This window comes from Botrytis fragariae (assembly GCF_013461495.1).
Source record: "Botrytis fragariae strain BVB16 chromosome Unknown tig00000006, whole genome shotgun sequence".
Taxonomy (NCBI): Eukaryota; Fungi; Ascomycota; class Leotiomycetes; order Helotiales; family Sclerotiniaceae; genus Botrytis; species Botrytis fragariae.
Window position 1 is genome coordinate 1,740,557 of NW_023500988.1, and position 22,303 is coordinate 1,762,859.

The window sequence follows — 22,303 nt, forward strand, 5'->3', positions numbered from 1 at the left end:
AGCCACCTGAGCTTTATTGGCTGACTACTTACACGAATATGCTCGAGCGGAGCTTCACCCAGATCTCAGGACATATCGATACTCATGAAACTACCGGTCAATGGGTCGATCGAATGGCTAGACCGTATGAACGTATAGAAATGAAAACAAACCCCCTATCTCGATAACCCCACGGAAGAAAGCAGGAAATGATATTCCAATTCACCTCACGATGTTGTGGAGCTCATTTCCGTCTTTGAAGACTTGGCGTACTGGACCATCACCGACTGCATTATAGAATCGCGGTTCAATTAGTTAGGGGGCAGTGTCACGGAGAATCCTGGATCTGACTTCATCTTGCTTGGAATTGATATTCGAGGTGTTCTTGTCAAAGGACCGCGCGAGACACAGATGTGGCCTGGCTGTGGCTGACAATTATGTGGATAGTTGTGGCTGATTCACGATCTTGCAGAAACTTGTGTCAACACCATTCATTGTTAAGCTAGTAAGCTTGCCATGAGTATGAACAACTAAGTTTCCTAATCCTTTTTATTAGTGTTCCCAGCTACATTTTGCCTAAGCTTTCGACGATTCCTCCATCTCCTTGATCTTCTCAAACAACCTCAAGAATACTGCAGAGTCCTGGGCACCCCCAATCTCATATTTTCCCTGGATAGTGAAATTCGGTACCCCGCTAATCGAATTTCTCCTCGCCTCTTCAACCTCCCTATCAACCTCTACTCCCCCCTTCTCACTCTCCAACCATTCGTTGACTTCCTTCTCGTCCAAACCAGCTCGTACTGCGGCATTACGTAACACTTCATGACTCGTAATATCGCCTTCTTCTTCAAAATACGATTTGAATAATGATTCCACTACTTTCGTTTGCATAGCTGGCGACTTTGTCTTTCCCAATTGAATAAGGCGATGACTGGTTCTCGTAGCTCCCGTCTTTCCTCCAAACTTAAAGTCGATACCGACATCTTTTCCAATTTCAGAAAGTCGGCCAAAAGCTGCCGTCATTCTCTCTTCCCCAAAGCGAGCAAGGTACCATGCTCGTTTATCCACACCTATCCATGACAATCAATCTCAGAACATCTAATTGGCAAAAAATGTGTATTAAAAAAAGAGCAGTTACTTACCCGTTGTAGGCGCTTCTGGAGCAAGGTAAAATGGATGCCATGAGATACTAAATGTATCATTGGAATCAGGATGTCGTTGTTTGTATGCCGTGATTCCTTGCTCGAGTTTTTGCTTTCCAACATAACACCACGGGCAGACGGTGTCGGAAACAATCGCAATATCAAATTTAGTCATTCTGGGCAACGTCGCTCTGAACATCAGATTGTGATAGAATATGAGATGAAAGAAGATGGAAATAGAAAGAACAAACAAAGTAACCACAAATACTGCGAAGAAAATCAACACATGATGCACCAAAAGAAGCAAGGGTCAGAATGAGGAAGCCGATGATTACTATTCACGATGATGAGTACGATTAGAAATCAAGAAATCGAACGGTGACCCAGCCAAATTGGTCGGTATCCCGTTCGTACATGCCGACCCGTAGAGTAGGCAATTACGAAGCATGATGATTCGATGGGATTATTAACGTGTTTTTTTTAATTTATGAGAGTTCCGCACCGAGGTCGTTGGGAGGATATTTGTAAGGATTGCGATGTTGCGTACTTAGGTAACAAGTAGGTCGGCTATGGAAGTATCTCAGAATTTCTGGAATCTGATGATTAATCATGAGTGTGGCTTGTGATGATGGCTTGTGATGGTGGCTTGACAGACAGAATTTCATCACTGAGAAGTCTTCCAGCAACTATTCTCATGAAGCTTTACTTCGCTTACTGATGGCCTCCAATGGTATTGCAAAGTCTCTGGTTGGTTTCTCGGTCAGCTCTTCACCATTTTCAGGGAACTTTGGTCACCAAAAATAAAATACCTTGCGAGAGAGACATAGCCAAAGGCGAATGAGCCAAGCTTTGCTTCTCCTATAATGCAGATTTCTCAAAATGGATAAGGCCATTGAGAACTAGGTTTTGTACTGCTCACCATAATCTTCACTGTACCTAATGTTCGTAACATTTTCATCCGTCTTAACTTACTTGCCTACAAGCCCGGCACAAATCCCTCCACTTTGACATCCCAATCCTCGGGAAAATGCGTTCCAGGCTCACCATCCCAGCCCCCTGCCATCATTGCCATTGCAAGCATTAATCCCCCCGCGTTCGGGAAGTACGGAGTCGGCACGCGGGATCCTCCTACGGGATATCCAGCGTCATCGAATTGAAAGATGGGATGTAACAGGTACTCTATTGCTTGGTCTGTGTCGCCTAGACGAAGAGAATTCATGGCCAGTAGAGCAAAGTCCCAACCATATGAATCTTCTAAATCCCAAAGGGAGTGGATTTTGGAGGCAGTGTTACTAACAATGGTCATATTGAGGGGAGAAGAGCTAGGGGGTGGGAGCCATCCATATATACCGGCCATTGCTGGATGCTGTCATTGGGTCAGGGTTAGCAATTTGTAGTTTTGGGTGTATAGATCATGTAATTATAAGACCACTTACATCAGATGTTGTTTCGTTGTCTGTCCACATATTGGGAATACCCTCGTACACGGGGTATGTGTCGTTGACGATGGGCAGGGGAGCAAGATTTTCCCGCACGTTCTTCCAATTCTCAGGGATAGACTTCCCCTGACGCTCTTTCCAGCTCATAGCTACATCAAGACCAAATCTCCAGTACGCCAGCTCAAAGGTTGGGTTGATTGTCGCATTTGGATTAGTATTCTCAGAGACGGGATACATTGGTGGACCCAAATCATAGACTCCCGTAGTGGCATTATACCACGCGAATGATGCCATGAAGTCTGCTGCAGCTGTCAATACCCCATCCCACCTTTCAAGTGTCGTTTCATTTGGGAACGATCGGTATTCGATCTCGGCAAAGTACATCGGATGCGGTTGCTGCCAGATCAAAAGAGAGTTGATTCCCCCAGGAGCGCTACGGCCGGTCGGGTCGGTCATTTTCCCCCAGCGGGCGCCTTCATATCCTTGAAGTCTGGCCCTGTCGAGTGAAGATTCGAGGAACTGCTCGTACATTCCTGGCATGCTTCGCCAAAGAAGGTCGAAATGATTCCATCGAGCAAAATGCATCAGATGCCAGAAGACCATCTCGAGCTACACGCATGATTCTTAGCCATCGTTCCGAGCCAAACTACGCTCATCATAGAAAAATAAAAACGAAATGAATTGGGAATACGAACGTGGAATTTTCCATACCACCCATTATTCACAAGACCAGATTCTAAGACAGTCAGTAAAACTTCGGAGAAAATTTCATCTCGATCCTAGTCTAGATCACATACCTTGGGGAGGAAAATCTGACGCCGAATTGACCGCCAACAGGTATTGAGATAGAATAGTTCGTCGTTGGAGCTCAGTTGCATTTGTGGAGTCAACAGAACTCAAGTCAATGAATGCCCCTGATTCCCAATAAGTCTTCCACCACGTCTTGGAGCTATCAGTAAGATCAGCTACAGATGGCACACTCGTAGTTCTAGCTTTTCCACAGCTTGCCTCATCCGAGAACGTCGCTGTCATTTTCAGATTGCTGGAGCCCGGAGTTGTGAGAAAGTATCTATGCGTGCCTTCCTTCGGACCCGACACCTGACCTTTGCCTTCCCATCTCGCGGTAAAACAGTAGCTAGTATCGTCTAAAGTATGTTGTATAGCGGCCTCGTTGTCCGCACTATCAAGAAATGTAGAGTGTTTACTGCTGGCATTCCACACGCCTACAAATGGCGCATCGAATTTATTCACATCTGAATATGGAAAGTCGAAAAACAAACCCAAAGAGCCGATACTAAGCAGTTCAGACTCCACATTGATTATGACAATATCAGCGTCTGACGCCGCCGATACCTCAATACGGACTTGGCTGCCATTGTACAGAAACGTTGAAGTGATTACGCCGTTCCATAAATCGAGAACCTGACTTTTCTTCTCCAGGTCACCTTCCGTAACATTCGCGTTCGCAAACCAAAAACCAATATTACCCAAATTCAACCGTTGAGGATTCTGGATTAGCCAGTTTGATATATCAGCCTCAGCTGGATTGGGCTGATCATAGTTCACAAGCCGTCCATGGGACCACCAGTCCAAACCGGTAAAGTCTTTAATTTGTTAACAACTAGTATCTCAACAAGATCAATCAGTAACTAGGCCCTACCTTCCACAGATGTTTGATTCGGAGTCGTCGGCAAACTGAAGTTATGCCAACCCCATGTCGACATGGTCGCAAAAGGACGGAAGGTCTGGAGCCCTGTCACATCGACACCGAAGGCAAAGTTACCATTGCCAACTTGCAGAGGTGTAGTTGCAGAACTAGCGTTACGGTAAACATTATAGGCTTGGACGATTTCTTGTCTTTGTATTAGAGCGCCAACCTTGACGATCCACAGAAAAGATACGCAGGAGGAAAAGATAATTGAAACACGCATATTGATTTGTGTAGCATGTCAATTGGTGAAATTGGGGAAAGATATAAATATAGATAGATTCTCCTCTTTCAGGGACAGAAGAAATTACCCCAGATTCTAACTACCGACGTCACACATGCATGTATACCCTTAACATTGTCCCGAGCCTTAGTTCTTCCACCACTCACATCACTCATATCATTTTACATATGCATGTCAATCCTTGCTAGCGGAAGCGAGTGAGGATGTTAAGGTCTAAATGCATAATTCCAAGATCAAATTCAAACCTCAAATAATGCTTGGACGATCAAAGTAAGTTACTCGCATCGTTGAATATAAGAGAGGATAATCGTGTTGAATTTGGAGGCCAGGATATTAAACATGCGTCAAACTTAAAATACTTCCCTTCTATCCTATTGTATGTTTCGCAACCTCAACCACAATTCCTCTTGAACTACTGGCAATACCAACAATTAACTCCTCTAGTCGGTATGCTCACAGTTCGCAAACATCTCATCGCTGTATCAATGATCAATCACTAGTTACAAGCTACACGCCCTATGGTACAGACGGTCCATCAATTCGAAGACCACCAGGGAGTACTCTACGCAATCCTTCATCTGGATCGGATGGAGCTACACGCATGATTCAATCGATACAACGATGTGGAAGCCGACATAATAACCGTTCTTGAATTTCTTGCATAGAGTTGAAGCACTACCACCCTCTCTGTGAAGATTTCCATATAATCGAACAACGTTTGTAATACAATAAAGCACGGTACACGATGAAACTGCCATTGCATTCGTGCCAGCTACAATAATAAGAGCAACTCCTGAAAGACAGAGTCTACTTCCAATGTTCTTTAATCAATCATCAGCCAGGGCGCAAAGCTCAGGAATTCATGTATGTAACTCATCATGACCACTTCATGATAACAAAAAGTCATTACTGGAAGTATCCGTATAGCAAACATTCCCGAAGTTCAGCCTACCCACCTCTATGTCAAAAAGAGCAAGTCAATTTTCAAAAAAGCTCTGTTTCTTCTCTTTCTGCTTCTACACACAATAAAGAACGAGAGAAATTCTGCCGTCCTTTATAAGCGATGCCAAAATAAGTTATAGGTCACAGCGATCAGATTCCTGGACATTAAATTACTGATGAAGAGCGATTGAGAGAGAAAACGAGAAGGTGACATCTTTTTCTAAGTAAGCCATCATACTACTTTTTACTTTCAACACCAAAGTCAAAAAGCATCTTTAGAACATCTTAATTATGCTGAGTTATCTGATTTTTGACAGCTGAAACAATTGCCATGAAATCCTGGAAAAATTCAGCGTTACTTGAAAGAAAGAAAGAAAGAAAGAAAGAAAGAAAGAAAGAAAAGCCAAGGCAAAGTGAGAATACGTCCAGCGAGCCTAAAATTTCAATTTCCACCCACCACAGCAAGAAAGGACTTCGAAATACCGTCGTCCTGTGCCCGTCTTGACATTTACCACTCAAACTCCGCATCATGGTTTGCCCAATAGTTTACCTTTTTCTTAGCACTCTTCTCTCCGGCTTCCCTATACTTCTGGGCCAACTCTCCAAATCCTTCCTCCTTGACGGTATACTTTACTGTTTCGTCTTCATGCTTACCTACAACATCGGCCACACTAGCAGTAATATCATTGACGACCCTACCGTAATTAACTGCTTCACGGATTTTACAACGAACCCCTTGAGACTCGCAATGTTGCGTCAGGGCTGTGTACGTTCCGAAACCTCTCTATCAAATGGTTAGTAACAGCGCACTAAAACACGTTTAAATAGTCTTCCGATCCGGTTCCAACTTTGGAAAATATGATCTGACAGAATATGAAGAAGATAAATATGAATAATGGACGCCACACTAAACAATGTTGTGACAACTTTGACGAATTGCGAATGAATCAGTGTGCGATGTAGTATAAAACATTCCATAATCAAAGTGATGCCAAGTTACAAAAAATACAGTTTGGGATTGGGAAACATTGAATAAATAAATCTGTTGTGCTTACATAGCAATTGGGACAGATGAGTCTATTATCTGAAGTGTGTGCGGCAGAAAGTAAATGTTGGGTGAAGGCTTTTTCAGTATCGTAACTTTTCCTTTAAACATGTTAGAGAATAGGTTGAATTGGGTAATTGGAACTACTTACTTGCACAATCGGTGAGGACACTGGTACTTTCGAGTGAACGCAACCCAGTATCTTTGTGCACGGAAAGAAGGGTCTTCAGGGTCATATAGTGCATACTCCTTCTCAGGTAAAGGCTTGACAAGAGCTCGCATACGAAGAGGCGGAAGTCCACCAGTTCGAGTAGCTATATCAGTCGCCGCAGGCGCCTCTGTAGATGGTGGGGGGATGGCTTTTCGGGCACTCGCAATGATGTGCTTAGTGTCCCAGATGGAAGTAAACTTTGCGTCCTCAAGTGGCGCATCCATGAAGTTTGGAGCTTTCATACCAGCGTCTCTGTATTGGCTTCCATTTGGCAAAGGTGGGAAATTATCTTCTTTCATGGAAGGTGCAATTGCAACTGGGAAGGAATTTTCGACATACTCGTACTGAACCTCTTCAGTGGGCTTTGGTTTCTCCTTGGTTGCCTTCTTTGAAAACCCTCCCCATGGTATACTCATGGCTTTGTCAACTTCCCCGAAACAAATCAAGTCCTCCTCTGGTTGTAATTCCATGACGGGAGCAGGGGTAGTATTTATAATCGCTTCGTTAAGAGTATTCGATGGTATATCTTCTTCCAGGACTAAATGATTGTAAGCTCACTTCAAGAAAAGAAAGGTTTGGGGAGTTACTAGTAGTTTCCCATCCGCCAAACTCAAAGTTGGTAACTATTTCACTCTCAAAATTTGGTGGTGGTGGCTTGAAAATTGGCGCCAGCGACTTGACTTCCATAGAATTTGTAGAAATATCCTGTGAATCTAGAAGGCTTTTACTAGTTCTTGGGCCAGAATTATCGTCAATTTCCTTTAGGTTAGCCTTAAATTTTGCGTGCAGTTGTTGACGTTGGCGTCTGCTAGCTGCCAGGTTATGTCTCTCTTCAGGGTTGATTGCGCGACAGCTATCAAGTTCAAGGTGATTGATTAAAGATCCTAGACGAATAAACTTTTTGCCACAAGCCATACACTTGAGATCTTGTTCCTTTGGGTGAGTCTGGAGTTTCACAAGATGTCAGTCAACCATGAATCGCCAGTAAGCCGATTTAAATTAACCTACTAAAGTTCGATGACGCTTCAGACCTTCCTCGGTGTGAAAGTCTGTGCTGCAGATGTCACAACAGATGTGATCACTGTGGGTCAATTTGTGGTTATGGAAGGCAGTCCAATCCTTAAAGGTGATGTTACAGAGCCTGCAGTCTACCTTGGTATCAGGCTCGCCCGTCTTTGCGTCTTTGGCAGCCATATCGAAGAGAGTTTAATTGTTGTTAAACGTAATTGAGGTTCTGGTTGTTGATGTTGTTCATGAGACCGATCGAGAGTAGTGTAGACAGTGATATTGTTGATTCGAGGCACATGAAATTTCGATCTAGAAAGGAAGGGCAAATGAAGAGAAAGGATGGTATTGAGACGAACTCCTACGTTCCTTAAGCCTTGGCCAACCTGAGAAGGAAATTAAATAAAGAGATACAATTCACCACGTATGGGAAATCGTGGGGCAAAGAATATGAGTTTGACGGAGAATTGTTTATTGTGTGAAGAAGTGAGCAGGGAGGGAGTGAGAGGTTTTGACTTTTGGTCGCGTAGTTACAGAAGAAGCAAATTGGGAAAGAACAAAAAGAAAAGGCTTAAGACTACCTACCTAGTAAGACTACGGCGACAACAGCAGCAGATATGACTTTTCAAAATAGAAGTAAACAACAAAAACCAACCAATGATCCGCCGACAGTTAATATCTTCGATGATAAGAGGGGAATTGGAGGGGAAAAGAGGAAAAACAACAAATATAATAGTGAATAGAATGGCTGATAGTTCGCGCCCATGCGTGTAGTAGCTATCATCTCATTCTTTTGATACACACCAGAATTCATCTGAAACTTTTAGCTACCTAGGTCAGCTGTATTTACCTGTACACGATGAGTGAAAGAAACCTTCTTCCTTCTCTTCCTTCATCAAAATCAAATACACATTCTTCTTCGTGGCCATGATAATATGCTTACTCTTCGAAGACATGACTACTCAAAGTGACAACATAGATATCAGTCATGTATTCGCTGTCTATAATCACCTTGGACATCGGCTCATATGTCCGAGCAGCCAGAAAGATCGGGAATGTAATAAAGGGGCACCAAATGCTAGCACTGCAAATAGCCATCGTGCTCTCTGCAGTCGACAAAGCGAGACCTGATCCCTTATTCAAGGTGATTCTCCCATTCAACCATTAAGCAGAACCACTGTATGGCTCACCTGCCGAGTCTTCAGAAACTATAGGCAAAATTAGAAACAATCCCTCCGCTTCCACCAAGCTACCCGAGAACCCCTATCCAAATCCAAGAGTCTTGCGGTGGCAGGATGGCAGGATGGCAGAGAGTTCATGTAATACATTAGATACTGCTTAGTACTAAATGATATTACTACAAATCAGATCTTGTAGATGTTGAATTTACAACTGCTGTTACTCGCCAACTACAGAGGCAATCTCATTTATATGTCTATGCAGGTATACATAGCGAAACTAGCGATGTTCATTCAATATTGGGATGCTGAGGTCAAATGGATTGAAATACTGATAGATCGTTAGATGAAGAACACCGTATCCTACCAAGTGGTTCCAATTGCTCATTGCATTGGACCAGATTGTCAAATTGATGATTTATTAGTGATCATGAGTGAAGTTTGCGTGGATTGTCTCACTGTCATCATCTTTGTTCTCGGAAGTCCGGGCTACGGAGGCCGATCTGCGCCTAACCTTACCTATAGTACCTATGTTTAATCAGCGAAGCTCAGCCTCTACTAAACGGAACACAAACACCAGCTGGTCTGTTATTCAAACAACTCCTTAAATAATGCGAACAATAAAGTCATGTTTCTCTGATGAATCCCATGGCTACTCTTTCGCCACCAAGTCCTCCTAGATCTCCCGGCCCTTCGAGAATGTCTCGAAAATGGGCTAGAAAGTGCGAACGTTATTGTTGCATTGGCGCAACTTACTTCCCCCTGGTATTTGTATACAGTATTACAACGTGGGCTGTCTGGGTAGAAACTACAATTGGATTTCTGGCAGATGGCAGCAGAACACACTGGATAGGTAGGCTTTCTTGTTGCAAACAAAATTTTGCAAAGCTAATATTTTACAGGAAAGGGGACGTCATTTCTAGGAATCATTACATATCTTCTCCTGAATTGGTCATACACGGCTGCGGTCTTCACGAGTCCAGGAACTACCACGGCTGCAAACCATGGATATAGCGCACTTCCGACACACAATCTTGTGGCGACAAACTTCACAGTAAAGTCGAATGGGGAATTGCGCTATTGCAAGAAATGTCAGGCAAGGAAGCCAGATCGATCTCACCATTGCTCAACGTGCGGAATTTGTGTATTAAAGATGGATCACCATTGTCCATGGTTAGCTACCTGCGTTGGACTGCGAAATTATAAGGCCTTCCTCTTGTTCCTTATATATACAACATTGTTCTGTTTTCTCTGTTTTGCAGTCTCCGGAACCTGGGTTTGGAGAGAGATATTGAGCGACGGAGAATATACCGATTCATTGTTACCCGTCAATTATGTGATGCTAGTGGTAATTTCCGGAATTATAGGATTGGTATTGGCAGGTTTTACAGGATGGCATATTTTACTATCATCCCGCGGTCAAACGACAATTGAGTGCCTCGAGAAGACGAGATATTTGTCCCCATTGAGAAAGACTATGCAACATCAACACATCCCTGATGATCAAACTCCTGGATCATACGAACAATTAGAGAGAGCTCGCGCAAGAGATCGATATGAGGAATATCTTGACGAACAAGATTCGGAAAAATTACCTAGCGCATTTGATCTTGGGTGGAGGAGAAACTTCAAGCATTTATTCGGACCCAAGGCATTATTATGGGCGGTTCCTATACCCACCACTACTGGAGATGGATGGAGTTGGGAGGCAAGTCCAAAATGGTTAGAGGCTCGAGAAAAACTTGCCCGAGAAAGAGAGGAACAAAGAAACAGAGAAAGGGCTGCCGGCTGGGGCGAGCCAGCATCTCCAATAATACCCCTTCCAAGATCAGAGGGAGCTGGCAGACATTATGTTTCCTATCCCACACAACCCAATCGAGCCAACCGTTCTCAATCCAAAGCAGACCGAATCTTGGGGCGCAGTCCAAATCAATATGTGGATGAAGCAGATTCAAACTCCGTCTCGATGCAAACATTGCAGCCAAGAGACAGCGATGAAGATCCTTACGAAATTAGCAGTGACGAAGATGAGGCGGAAAGAAAAATCCTCGACAGAAAAGCTGCCGCTGGGTGGCCCCAAAGAGTTGGGGTGGTTACGAATACATTACTAGGAAATACGATAGCACGACAAAAGGATGACACGAGAGGATGGGATGGACATGTACATGGACACAATGATGATGTAGATTAAATTTCAAGATTTACAATGTTTCTCTCCGGGTTTGAGATCATCGATTTCGTTCTTTGTATGATACAAGTTAAGCTTTGGATACTTATAATGTCGGTGGATGGATGGATATACGGAATCTCGGAATATGCTATGTTATAATATTATCATTCCTCATAATAATTACTTGATCTCTTTGATCGAATAAAGTCATCGCAGGCAATCCTTCATAGTTCGTCTCGTATATTCTCCCCATAAAAATCGCTTCAACACTTCTCTAACTTTCACCTCCTTTTCCTCACGCCTTGTTTTGTCCTTGGCAGTAGGTTTTCTCGGCTGCTACCCCTTGTCTTCTCGGATTAGCAGCAATATAATACACATTAATGCATATCACTATGGGTGAAAAGAAACCGATATTGATTCCCTGGTTATTGCAACACATCAAATTTCCAGGAGCAAGAACTACCCGAGTGTAGTATGACCTATAATGGAAGAGCTGGCTATATTGTAGGTACAATTGGACACTGTGTACAGCTGTTCGTTTTTACTTTCGCGGTGACGTGACGTGACGCCGTGCGTAAATGCGGTAAACACTAATGCTATGGAAAAACTTGGAACGAAGTGAGCTATGTAGGTAGTGCAGTATGTGGCTAAGGTTTGATTAAATGATTGACAGCGAGGCAATACCGCGACTTTCACAATAACTCTATTCGACTACTAGGTACACCACCAATTGTGATGTATCTAGTGGTGTTATACCACCATGTTCTTATATCCCACAATTCAAAAGTACACCTAGACAGTCAGATGAATGACTAGGCAGCGCAATTAAGATGCATGCTAGAATTAGATCTTGATCCATCTAACCCCTTTCTTAGATTTGAACTGGCGAGGAATGAAATGGGTGGCATGTGGAAAGTGTGACCCAGTGTTTGATTACGTAATCATTATCGAGGCCACGGTATCGCAACATGTTAATCGTTATCTACGGCATGTGCTCTGGTGCTCTTCGCGCTTGTAACTACGATCGACCTGTCCAGTTACACCATAGCGTTGAATGAGCAGCCACTAATTATTTAAGAGAAACCCATTACTCTTTTACACACAAACGACTCTTTGAATATCATATTGATCCTTCAGTGAACAGGTCAGGTAACCTCTCTTTCTAGCCCAGAAGTTCAATTACTATTTCCGATTAATCCGCAATCATGGCGCCTGGTTTCAATACCAAATCTCCCACGTTGAAGCGCATCAGTAAGTTATTCTGTACCCCACGATCGTTCCTCGCATGTGTTAATCAGTGGCGTAGTGAAAGAAGCCGCCGAACTCTCACAACATCCATCTCCAGACTACACAGCTTCTCCGGCTTCAGACACTGATCTGTTTGATTGGCACTTCACGTTGCGCGGCCCTCCATCCTCATCTTTCGCCGAGGGTATCTATCACGGACGCATCGTTTTGCCTCCCCAATATCCTCTTCGACCTCCTTCCTTTAGATTTCTCACGCCCAGTGGAAGATTCGAGGTGAATCGTGAGATCTGTTTAAGTATAAGTGGGCATCATGAGGAAACATGGCAGCCTGCGTGGGGAATACGAACCGCCTTAGTAGCTCTCAGATCCTTCATGGAAACCAGTCCGTCGGGGCAATTGGGAGGGGTTGATGCGAGCGATAGCATTAGAAAGAGAATAGCAGGTGAGAGTAGGGGGTGGAAGTGCGGCGTTTGTGGTGGAAGGAGCTGCGAGGAGATTTTAGGAGAAGCAGAACAACTTGCGAAGGAACTCGAGAGTGAAGGGACGGGTTCTAACAGAGAAGAGGAGACAGTACCGCCTGACATGCAAATAGGGCTCAAGAAGGAGACTAAAGCGGAAACGGGATCAAGCCAGGAAATGGGATCAAACCAGGAAATAGATGAAGGAAATAGTAAATCCACGGAGGAGGTAAAGCCGGCACAGGCTGAGAGTGAGTATCCACCTGCGAGGCCAGCGCAAACGGTATCTCAACCCACAGCTACGATACCGCTTCCTCAAAATCCTCAACCTCGAAGACAAATGGCACAAGCTCGTGTTCAGTCAGATGAAGGTGTACCCGTGTGGGTCGACCGGGCTATTGCTGGGATAGTTTTATGCTTAGTAGTCATGGTTTTGAAGATGCTATTGGGGAAATAAACAGGGCTCCAGGGTATTTTAGTTCAGGCTTTTTTCGGACAATTGTATCAGTCGGTCGGGAGGCATGATGACAAGGCGTTATTGGGCTGGGCGGGTATGGATCTACTCGGCGTTTCCTAAAACTTGATACCATTATACAGTGAATGCAGGATACTTTTCACGTAGCCTAGTTGGCACCTCATTGTATCAAAACAAGAATTCTCGCATGTAGTGAGTAAGTTACGGACAATACAACATGGCCGTAGCTCTACATATCGCAGATGTCAGATTCCTGGTTCTTGATACACGATATTCTCTTAGGATCAGAGTTTGAATTGCTGGACTCTCTGTGCTAAGCATATCAGACTCGAATCTCACATATTTATTGAATGGCTCGAAGTGTATTTATCCAATCTTTCCAAATAAAAATCTTCAATGGTCTGTTCGCTGTTCAGAAAAAAAACTGGTACGACTGACGGTAGGTAGTTGAACAGTCAGATAGGGGCATTTGTCATGCAACTTTACATTGCCATCTTCCAAATTTCTAGAAGATTGATTTTACTGGAATTTCACTGAAGCTTCGTTACACTCCACAATGACCACCATTGAAGTAGTAAATTGACCAATTCACACTTGCCACAAACTACCCGTCGATGTCATTTCTTTGCTTATAGCGGTATTGTATTGCACTACAATGACAGAGTGCTCCCAATATGGTAGACGCTACACTTTCGTACTTATCCATTAGCCAGAGTTCTCTCTCGGCTCCTCTTTATGTCTTTAGCAAATCACAACAATCAGGAAGCCCAAACATTTCCGGTCACTAGGGAAAGCTTTGTATCAAAGACGAATGGCACAATGCCAAGTTTATTCGCTCTTCATCAAAGAGAACAAGAGTTTTAGTTTTAGGAATGTATTGAAACGATTTCGAGGCCGCATTCTACCAACAAAGACTTCTTTGAGCACAGCTCCAAATGTTACTTTCTTCGAGTAATCTTTACAAGCTTCAAAATATTAGATAAAGTTGAACTGGCAATTGTATTATCTTTAACAACACGCCGCCCGAATCAATTCTCGATAATATGGAAGAGTCCGAGGGCTCTGAATGGCAACGCGAGCCGTTACCAGACTTTTTGAGAAGTCCGGGGCTACAAAATTTTATCAAGGTAGTTTACAAGGGCAAAAAGGGCAAGCCGTATCCACAAGATGTTGGCCTCCATAATTTTGAATTGGATCTCGGCGATGCAGCTTATGATTACGCTGTATTGGATGGACCTGTTAAGGAAACATGGGGAGATGTGAGTCAGTGGTTCAATGCAGAACATGGCTACGATGGTACCTCACCAAAAGTAGCACCCCCGAAAGAATCCGACGAGCTCGACATACGGCCGGAATACAATGATTTGTTTTGGGATAATCACAGCATTGACTCGATTGCAAAACTAATCGCAAGTCATGCGCGGGACGAAAACTCAAATCCCCCCATCGATTATTATCATCAACCAAAGCCTTTCTTGCGTGGCTTGATTGATTTCCAAAATATCTTTGGTCACAAAGCTACCGAAGCCCCTCTCGATGGGTATAGTAAGCAAAATCTGCGTGAGGATTTGATTGCTGCGTCCCTGTTTCATCATATTGCGACGACGATTTTGAAGAATCCTTTCTTCTTCTTGGATGATGTGAAAATTTTGAACGGGACAGTCAGCGGTCCGCATAATCCTGTCGACAAATTATATCATGATCTCCTCCAGCGTAAGTAATAATCAGCCGAAATGAACTAGCATGGCGTCTAATGTAGTATCGCATAGATGAATCTCCACAAAACCAGCTTGTCGCTAAATCTTTCCGGGCGCATACCCTTAGATTACTTAGACCTCAAGAAGAGTATAGCCATAGTAAAAGTATCGCAGCCAGAACAAATGGCAAAATTCGGAGAGTAGCACAAGCTCGAGCAAGACAATGGTTGAGAAGCGAAGCACAGGATCTTTGGCTGCCGACCACCGATAAAATCGACGAACATGAAGTTGAAATTCTTTACGAAAGAGCTGCGGAATTAACAGTTGATGTTGCTTCCATGACATGGACGGATATTCAAATAGAAACATTGAAAGATTATACGCCTTTGCCACACCCCACTATTCCTTGCCTCCCTTTATCATTTTGGAAACATTATAAAGCCGACCCAGCTTTGAATCATATCTCAGACATGTCGAAGTATCTTTTTGGAGATATTCCTGTGCCACCACAAGACCTAAAAGTTCTAAACGAGCTCGAAAAGCAGGTTAAACTGGTCAGATGTAGACTTGTCATATATGTGCACATTGAAAATCCTGCAAACCTCGAAACAGGTCACCCGTATCTTGAGGTCGAAGGGTACCCGTTCCCAGACGCGGCCCAGGTTAATGAATGTCCAGAACAGATATATCTGGAGTTACCAGAATTGGAAAAGCAAGAGCCTGGTCCCCGGAAGCTAGAAAGAGTCTACAGCGATGAAGACTTGGCCAGACGGCCTCCGATACTGCGCGGTATGTTCGGAGAAAAACTCACTTGGCGAAAAGTGTGGAAGTTTTACAAATGGCTCTTCGATTCCGCTCTCTATTACATTCCGTTTTATGCGGTGGCGTTGGGGATTCCTTTTATACTTGCATATGGCATTTACAAATCTTTTTCCCTTGGGGCTGATGAAGAGGTAGATTGGTGGTTTTTGCCTAATATTCGAAATATACTCTGCTCTTGGCGAGATGGATTGTCCTCATACTTCTTCGGAATCGCTGGCTGGCTGGGAATCTTAAAATTTTATGATCTAGCGATGACTGCTCTCCATATTGTTTTTGGTCCATGGTTTGAAACCTTTGCTCGCGGGTGGGAACTGGCCCGTCATTCCGTCACAACTTTGGGAGAATATATTTCTGGCTTGTATGATGCTACCGCGGAATTTGTCGTTCTCACAAGAATATGGAGTCTCGAACCTGAGGAATGGGGATTCATAATTGGCTTCCTCTATTGTTTCATACCGTTTGCCATCCTATATTATCTGTACGGCGGGGCTGCGGAAGCGCCACGTCCAGCTCCATGGTATTTACGTCCGCTAATGATTGTGTTTTTTATCTGCCAGTCGCTATGGTTCGATTCTGTACGACGCGTGCTTGCGGATATTACTGGTTACGTATCAGATATACCGAAAATTGTGATGGTTATGTTCGAGGGTTTATTGCATCTCCCAGAAACCTTCAACTGGATGTTAGAATGGATTTCAGGAATTGGTGGCGATACGAGCGTCTCTATTATACCAGAACTCGACCCTAGTCAGACTGGGATTTCGATAACCCCAGAGCCAGGAATATTTGATGATGTTCCAAAGCCTTTCAAATTAAGCCCAAATGTGGAAAAGACGCTTTCAGAATCAACACTTGGAGACACGTTAACAGGGTCAAAACTTGGGGAGGCGATACTAATATCGAATCTCTCGAAAGAACAAGGATTATCGGGTATCGCTGAAATGCTAGAGCGGTCGGAACTTGGCCAAACATTAGGAGAATTCGGATTTGGGCAATCGCTTGTAGGGAGAGGACCCATCGAGGAATCTTTGAAAGGTTCTTTGCTTGGATACATATTAACAGGGTCTGATACTGAAAAGAGGCTAGTAACTGCACAGCTAGGAGCAACATTAACAAAATCAGACCTTGCAGAAAAGTTTGTAGGATCGGAAATCGCGAAAACGTTAACACAATCAGAACTCGCAGAACGAATAACCGAAGCCTTAAACACAGAACTGGGCTTGGAAATACTAGATTCGGGACTGAAGGGGCACGCGAAGGAAATGCCGTCCGTATCAATGCTTGGAAAAGTACTATCCGGACTCAATCTGGCAGAAACGCTAGATGGGTCATTGCTTGGGAAGATCTTGACGGGATCAATTTCGGAACCTATTCTTCCAATAGAAGCTCTTACTGCGTGGGAAGGACTCTCACCACCAGAGCCATATATTCCTGGAACACTTGTCATAGGGGTGGAATCTTCTCCGCCGATCATCACGAAGATAATGACAATAGTCATGAAGCCAATAATGACGTTACTTAGCCCTTTTAAATTGATAGTAACGAGGATAGTGTCAGTAATAATGAAAGCACCAATGATAGAATCTCTTCTACCGATGGTAGAGACAGTAGCGAACACAGCTCTGAAACCATTGGCTCCGGTAATAGGGTTCTTGAGCGGTCTCTCCTCTACCACCGAGCAATCATCCGACCAGAAGCCGGGACATATTCCAGAAACTGGCGCACCAATAGCGGAATCTGTTCTCCCAATAATAGCGAAAGCGTTCACTATAATTTTGAAGCCAATTGCATCATTAGTGGCCATGTTCTCCGATTCATCCTTTACCAGTTCGCCTATCACATACCTAAAAATATCTTTCGATCCAGCTAAGGTGTCATTCGCCATCACTTGGATATTGGGTCCCGCGTTTGTATGTGGCTTTTACATAGCTTTACGGCGCTACCTAGATGTCTGGGGTCAGGCAAATCGCGAAGCACCCCAGAGGTGGAATCTTCCACGACCACTGAAAAGAATACTTGATCTATTGACCTATATCACTCGTAAACTTCGCTCAGCTTATCAGTTGTTCCTTCGGTTTCTCGGTGCACTGGGTCGTCTATTCAAATATGTCTTCCATCCATTTGCGTTTCTTCTTTACCCATTTACATGGCTTTACGCCTCAATTGCCCGTGTTCTTCACACATTTAAATGGTTGGGCTACCCATTCGTTTATGTTTATGTTAAGATTACCAGATTGGGTGGTTATATCTGGCGATCAATAGTTAATCGAATACCGCCAGGACGTTATCTTCTCCTCCAATTTCTGACTGTAATCGGATTTGCATTATATCACATTTTTCCTCTATTGGAATATGCTTATTGGCTGTTCGTGCTATTCGAAGATTACCGTCACCCGAGGCCTCAACTGCCCCAAATGCCATTCATCAACGGAATAATCGGTTTTGTTATGCGCGTATACGAAATGGTTCTCCAATTATTCGCAGACATAAGACAGAAATTATCAGATTTATACAATTTTTTACACTTGAATGCCTTTGCTCCTCTCCAAGGGATAATGGATGCAACAACGTTCTTATACAGACAAGTTCTTCACATCTGGAACATCTTTTCCCGCACCTTGAAATTGGTTTATTATTCAATCTTTTTTTTGACGTATGTAATGTTGGGATGGGAGACAGCAGCCTTTTTCGCCCCTGGACAAAATCCAGAAATTCTTTTGGCTCTCCGAGCTATCCGCTCTCATCTTTGGGAGAGTCCTTTCGCTGCAGTTAGAGTTCATGATCGTGGGGGCGATTTGGCCCGTCATCATTACCCTGAGTTTGCCCAGCATCGTCATCGCTCTCTCCCTCATCCACAATGTGAGTAACTTTCTCCGCCCTTTAGATGTCAACATTAGATCGCATAGACTAACACCACCCAGGGTTTCCCTATTTCCATTTGCTGATTGGGGTAACTATCGGCATTTTTGCATACCTTACCGCAGGTGATCATCCTAGTGGCCGTGATTTTTTCCCTCGTACCAGTGACTTGAACTCGACCTTGGATGAAATGTTGACAAATTGAGATCATGGAAAGTTTCTGGCAATTGTCTTTGCTGGAACCGGTACTACATAAGATTTATGGTTCTGTTTCAAGGGAGCTTGTTAGATAAGGGAAGACTGTCTATTCAATCTATTCATTTCGAGCATCTTGATTTGTAGTGCATAGTGAATCAAAATCAGATCATCAATCTCAAAACTGTACATCTGATCGTACCCTAGAGGCTTGAAACCAAAACATACCCTCACTCCTCATGTTAAAACCATCGACTGTGTAGTGTTCCCGCAAAGCTCACAGTGTGTTCCCATCTTAAAAATTAGTTATGCATTTACTTTCATGATAGCTCCGTAAAACATAGACTATTCTTTCATCTGGAAGGAACTGCCTAGTAGCATCACAAGCGTACACTACTCATTCACTCAGGCCACTTTCCAAATCTTGATTATACCACTCCAGAAACATCGGAAGTATGAGAACGATGCAGTTCTAACATATGAAACAATGAAAGTTCTTTCGTGATTGGAAGCATTTTATACTCGATGAATCATTAAAGGGTCGGAAAACTACAACATATTACGGAAGAAACTGGCATGTTCCTCATTAAGTTTTATCCAACTGCCACGAACAAATAATAGAAGATCTAAACCATTCACAATGATTAAAATCCGTCATCTTATCCATATAAAAACATCAATGTAAACACTTGCCACCTCTACATTGCTCCCTGTCTCTTGTAGTACGCCAACAATGAAGTCTGTGACCAAAGTACTCCAATATTTGGTCAAATTAGGAGCCCAAGAGCTCACCCCTCATATAGCGCGCAAACCTACCTCCAGGATTAGAAGTCTTTCACCAGATAGTCACAAGCGCAAGGATCTTATCAATCTTCTGCTATGCAACGTATGTTCGCCCACTTTCTCGCAGCATCCGATTATACCCACCTTTGCAGATCTTGGGCGACCAATTCATAATACTATGGGCAGATACACAATCTGTCTAACGACTGAAGAACATCGTATGAATACTTATGCGAAATTCTTTGACGACCTCTTTTTTGCAAATAAGGTAAGGGATTTCTGTAGCCTTCGGCGAAAAGACACGGGGGTAGAAAGTGGTACATTCGGCGAATTTTTGCAGTGGAAAGAGAAGCCACAGGTTATAATTTATACCGACCTTGGTAAGAAGACGAGTTTGACAAACGAGAGAGATAAGAAAATCTTTTTAGAAAGACTTCTGGTTGGGATGTGCTGGGCGTTTTTGTATATTTATGAGTGCAAGGAGCCATGTTGTGCGGAGTCACAAGAAGGGGGCGCCGAGCTAGAAAAACTGTTTGACGAACTGTCGAGGGCATTAGATAAGGATTTGGGTATTAAGTTGGAGTTAGAATGGAAGAAAGAGGGGTTTGTGAGGATAGGAACGTCCCCCTTTTCTCCCGCTCGCTATGGTGCGACAAGGTTCTATTAAACGAGTGTGATTGTCGGTGTATTTGGGCACTCTGTACGCATTTGCTTTATAGAATAGCAACACACAAAACGATGACATTGTTGATTATCTTAATCTTGTTCATTGCTGATGCTCAATATGGCATTGTATTCTATAAACTTGAATGAAATGCCCAAGAAAAACCATATCCATGCGTACAGATGCCAGCCCTCGTCTTGCCCAACAGACGCCCCGCTGTCTCTGAAAGTCACTGTCGCGAAAGTAGAATATCCAGACTCCCCTTTCTTTGCCCTCTGAATACACTATATATTCAGGATCGTTGAAGTCTCCGGATCGTCCCGGAAACTTATAATAGTCCTACAAGATTTCGTATAAAGAGTTCGATGTAAAGATTCACTAGAGCCTTAAAACATCCAGCCTCATATCCCTCATTTCCATTTCAATTGATTCTTAAATATAGAAACTTTAATCAAATTATTTTATTGTGTTGATGCATGTTCTGAGTGAAGTTTATCAGTCTTGAGTCTCGCCCTAATGCTTCCGAAAGCTAATCCGAATTAAGTTTAGCTTATCTATCAACATTTCGGAGCGCGGATTGTAAGCTTTGAACAAAAAGTCCCAACGTGCCACTCGAGTTGAAGGTTCGTGAGAATACCTAGTAGCTTGTCAATTTTTCTCCATTCCTTCACATTCTCACCTCCCTCTCTTGAACTTCTTCGCTGAGGGTCTTCTTTCTTATCACATAACCCCATCTTCAAGATGTCACGAATCCTACGACCAGCGAGTCGTTTCATTTCTTCAGCTCGCCCAACACGAAATGCCTTTCAATCTTTTTCCCGTCTACCGGCCATTGTGCAAAGCAGAGGATATGCAAAGGAGAGTGGTGTTAAGGAATATACAGTCAGAGAGGCTTTGAATGAAGCCTTGGCCGAAGAATTGGAGTCAAATCCAAAGGTCTTTGTTCTGGGTGAGGAAGTCGCTCAATACAATGGCGCATACAAGGTTACCAAGGGTTTACTGGATCGTTTCGGTGAAAAGAGAGTTATCGATTCTCCCATCACTGAATCAGGTTTCTGCGGTTTGACCGTCGGTGCTGCGTTGGCAGGTTTACATCCTGTGGTAAGGACTTTTTTTTCTCCATTTCCTTGCCTACCACTGGAAGTCTATCGAGATAAGAGAGAGTAATGGCTAAAACCTAGTTCTACAGTGCGAGTTCATGACTTTCAACTTCGCAATGCAAGCTATTGATCAAATTGTCAACTCCGCCGCCAAAACTCACTACATGTCCGGTGGTATTCAACCCTGTAACATCACATTCCGCGGACCCAACGGTTTCGCATCTGGTGTCGCAGCACAACATTCACAAGATTACTCTGCATGGTACGGAAGTATACCCGGTCTCAAGGTCGTCACTCCATGGAGTGCCGAAGATGCCAAAGGATTACTCAAAGCTGCCATTCGCGACCCTAACCCTGTCTGCGTTCTCGAGAACGAATTGTTGTACGGTCAATCTTTCCCAATGAGCGAGGCTGCTCAGAAGAATGACTTCGTTATTCCATTCGGTAAGGCCAAGATTGAGCGTGCTGGAAAGGATCTCACCATCGTCACTTTGTCCCGCTGTGTTGGACAATCTCTCGTCGCAGCTGAGAACCTTAAGAAGAAGTATGGCGTCGAAGTCGAAGTCATCAACCTCCGATCCATCAAGCCTTTGGATGTCGAAACCATCATGACCTCCCTTAAAAAGACCCACCGTCTCCTCGCTGTCGAGTCCGGTTTCCCAGCTTTCGGTGTCGGCGCTGAATTACTTGCCTTGACCATGGAGTTCGGTTTCGATTATCTCGATGCTCCAGCCCAAAGAATTACTGGTGCTGAAGTCCCAACCCCATATGCTCAAAAGTTGGAAGATATGAGTTTCCCTAACGAGCAGTTGATTGAGAACTACGTCGCCAAGATGTTACGATTGTAAGAAGATGAAAGTTTCTAGAAGTGATAACGAGGATGATGGGCTGGGTTTGGGAGGGGTGGAGGACGTGTATTAAATAGCATACTCCTGGCAA

General features: G+C 43.7%; 7 protein-coding genes across 7 annotated transcripts; 5 read left to right on the plus strand and 2 right to left on the minus strand.

Moving 5' to 3' along the window:
- Nucleotides 1-555: 555 nt before the first annotated feature.
- Nucleotides 556-4,491, minus strand: Bfra_001719 (putative six-hairpin glycosidase-like protein; the record flags this gene model as incomplete). Its single annotated transcript, XM_037332144.1, has 7 exons — nt 556-1,049; nt 1,122-1,312; nt 2,102-2,487; nt 2,558-3,169; nt 3,256-3,296; nt 3,358-4,164; nt 4,221-4,491. 7 exons carry the CDS (start codon nt 4,489-4,491, stop codon nt 556-558), a joined length of 2,802 nt encoding a protein of 933 aa, XP_037196298.1.
- A 1,471-nt stretch (nt 4,492-5,962) lies between these two features.
- Bfra_001720 (putative transcription factor c2h2 protein) lies at nt 5,963-7,904 on the minus strand (the record flags this gene model as incomplete). The annotated part of the gene is made up of 5 exons (XM_037332145.1): nt 5,963-6,238; nt 6,510-6,600; nt 6,651-7,248; nt 7,298-7,655; nt 7,719-7,904. 5 exons carry the CDS (start codon nt 7,902-7,904, stop codon nt 5,963-5,965), a joined length of 1,509 nt encoding a protein of 502 aa, XP_037196299.1.
- Nucleotides 7,905-9,541: 1,637 nt separating this feature from the next.
- Nucleotides 9,542-11,084, plus strand: Bfra_001721 (putative palmitoyltransferase pfa3 protein; the record flags this gene model as incomplete). Its single annotated transcript, XM_037332146.1, has 2 exons — nt 9,542-9,746; nt 9,796-11,084. 2 exons carry the CDS (start codon nt 9,542-9,544, stop codon nt 11,082-11,084), a joined length of 1,494 nt encoding a protein of 497 aa, XP_037196300.1.
- A 1,184-nt stretch (nt 11,085-12,268) lies between these two features.
- Bfra_001722 (putative ubiquitin-conjugating enzyme protein) lies at nt 12,269-13,226 on the plus strand (the record flags this gene model as incomplete). The annotated part of the gene is made up of 2 exons (XM_037332147.1): nt 12,269-12,314; nt 12,370-13,226. The coding sequence occupies 2 exons, from the start codon at nt 12,269-12,271 to the stop codon at nt 13,224-13,226; spliced, it is 903 nt and encodes a 300-aa protein (XP_037196301.1).
- A 1,061-nt stretch (nt 13,227-14,287) lies between these two features.
- Bfra_001723 (uncharacterized protein) lies at nt 14,288-18,827 on the plus strand (the record flags this gene model as incomplete). The annotated part of the gene is made up of 3 exons (XM_037332148.1): nt 14,288-14,957; nt 15,014-18,622; nt 18,685-18,827. The coding sequence occupies 3 exons, from the start codon at nt 14,288-14,290 to the stop codon at nt 18,825-18,827; spliced, it is 4,422 nt and encodes a 1,473-aa protein (XP_037196302.1).
- A 723-nt stretch (nt 18,828-19,550) lies between these two features.
- Bfra_001724 (uncharacterized protein) lies at nt 19,551-20,267 on the plus strand (the record flags this gene model as incomplete). The annotated part of the gene is made up of 1 exon (XM_037332149.1): nt 19,551-20,267. One exon carries the CDS (start codon nt 19,551-19,553, stop codon nt 20,265-20,267), a length of 717 nt encoding a protein of 238 aa, XP_037196303.1.
- Nucleotides 20,268-21,005: 738 nt separating this feature from the next.
- On the plus strand, nt 21,006-22,212 carry Bfra_001725 (putative pyruvate dehydrogenase e1 component beta subunit protein; the record flags this gene model as incomplete). Its single annotated transcript, XM_037332150.1, has 2 exons — nt 21,006-21,365; nt 21,454-22,212. 2 exons carry the CDS (start codon nt 21,006-21,008, stop codon nt 22,210-22,212), a joined length of 1,119 nt encoding a protein of 372 aa, XP_037196304.1.
- Nucleotides 22,213-22,303: the final 91 nt, after the last annotated feature.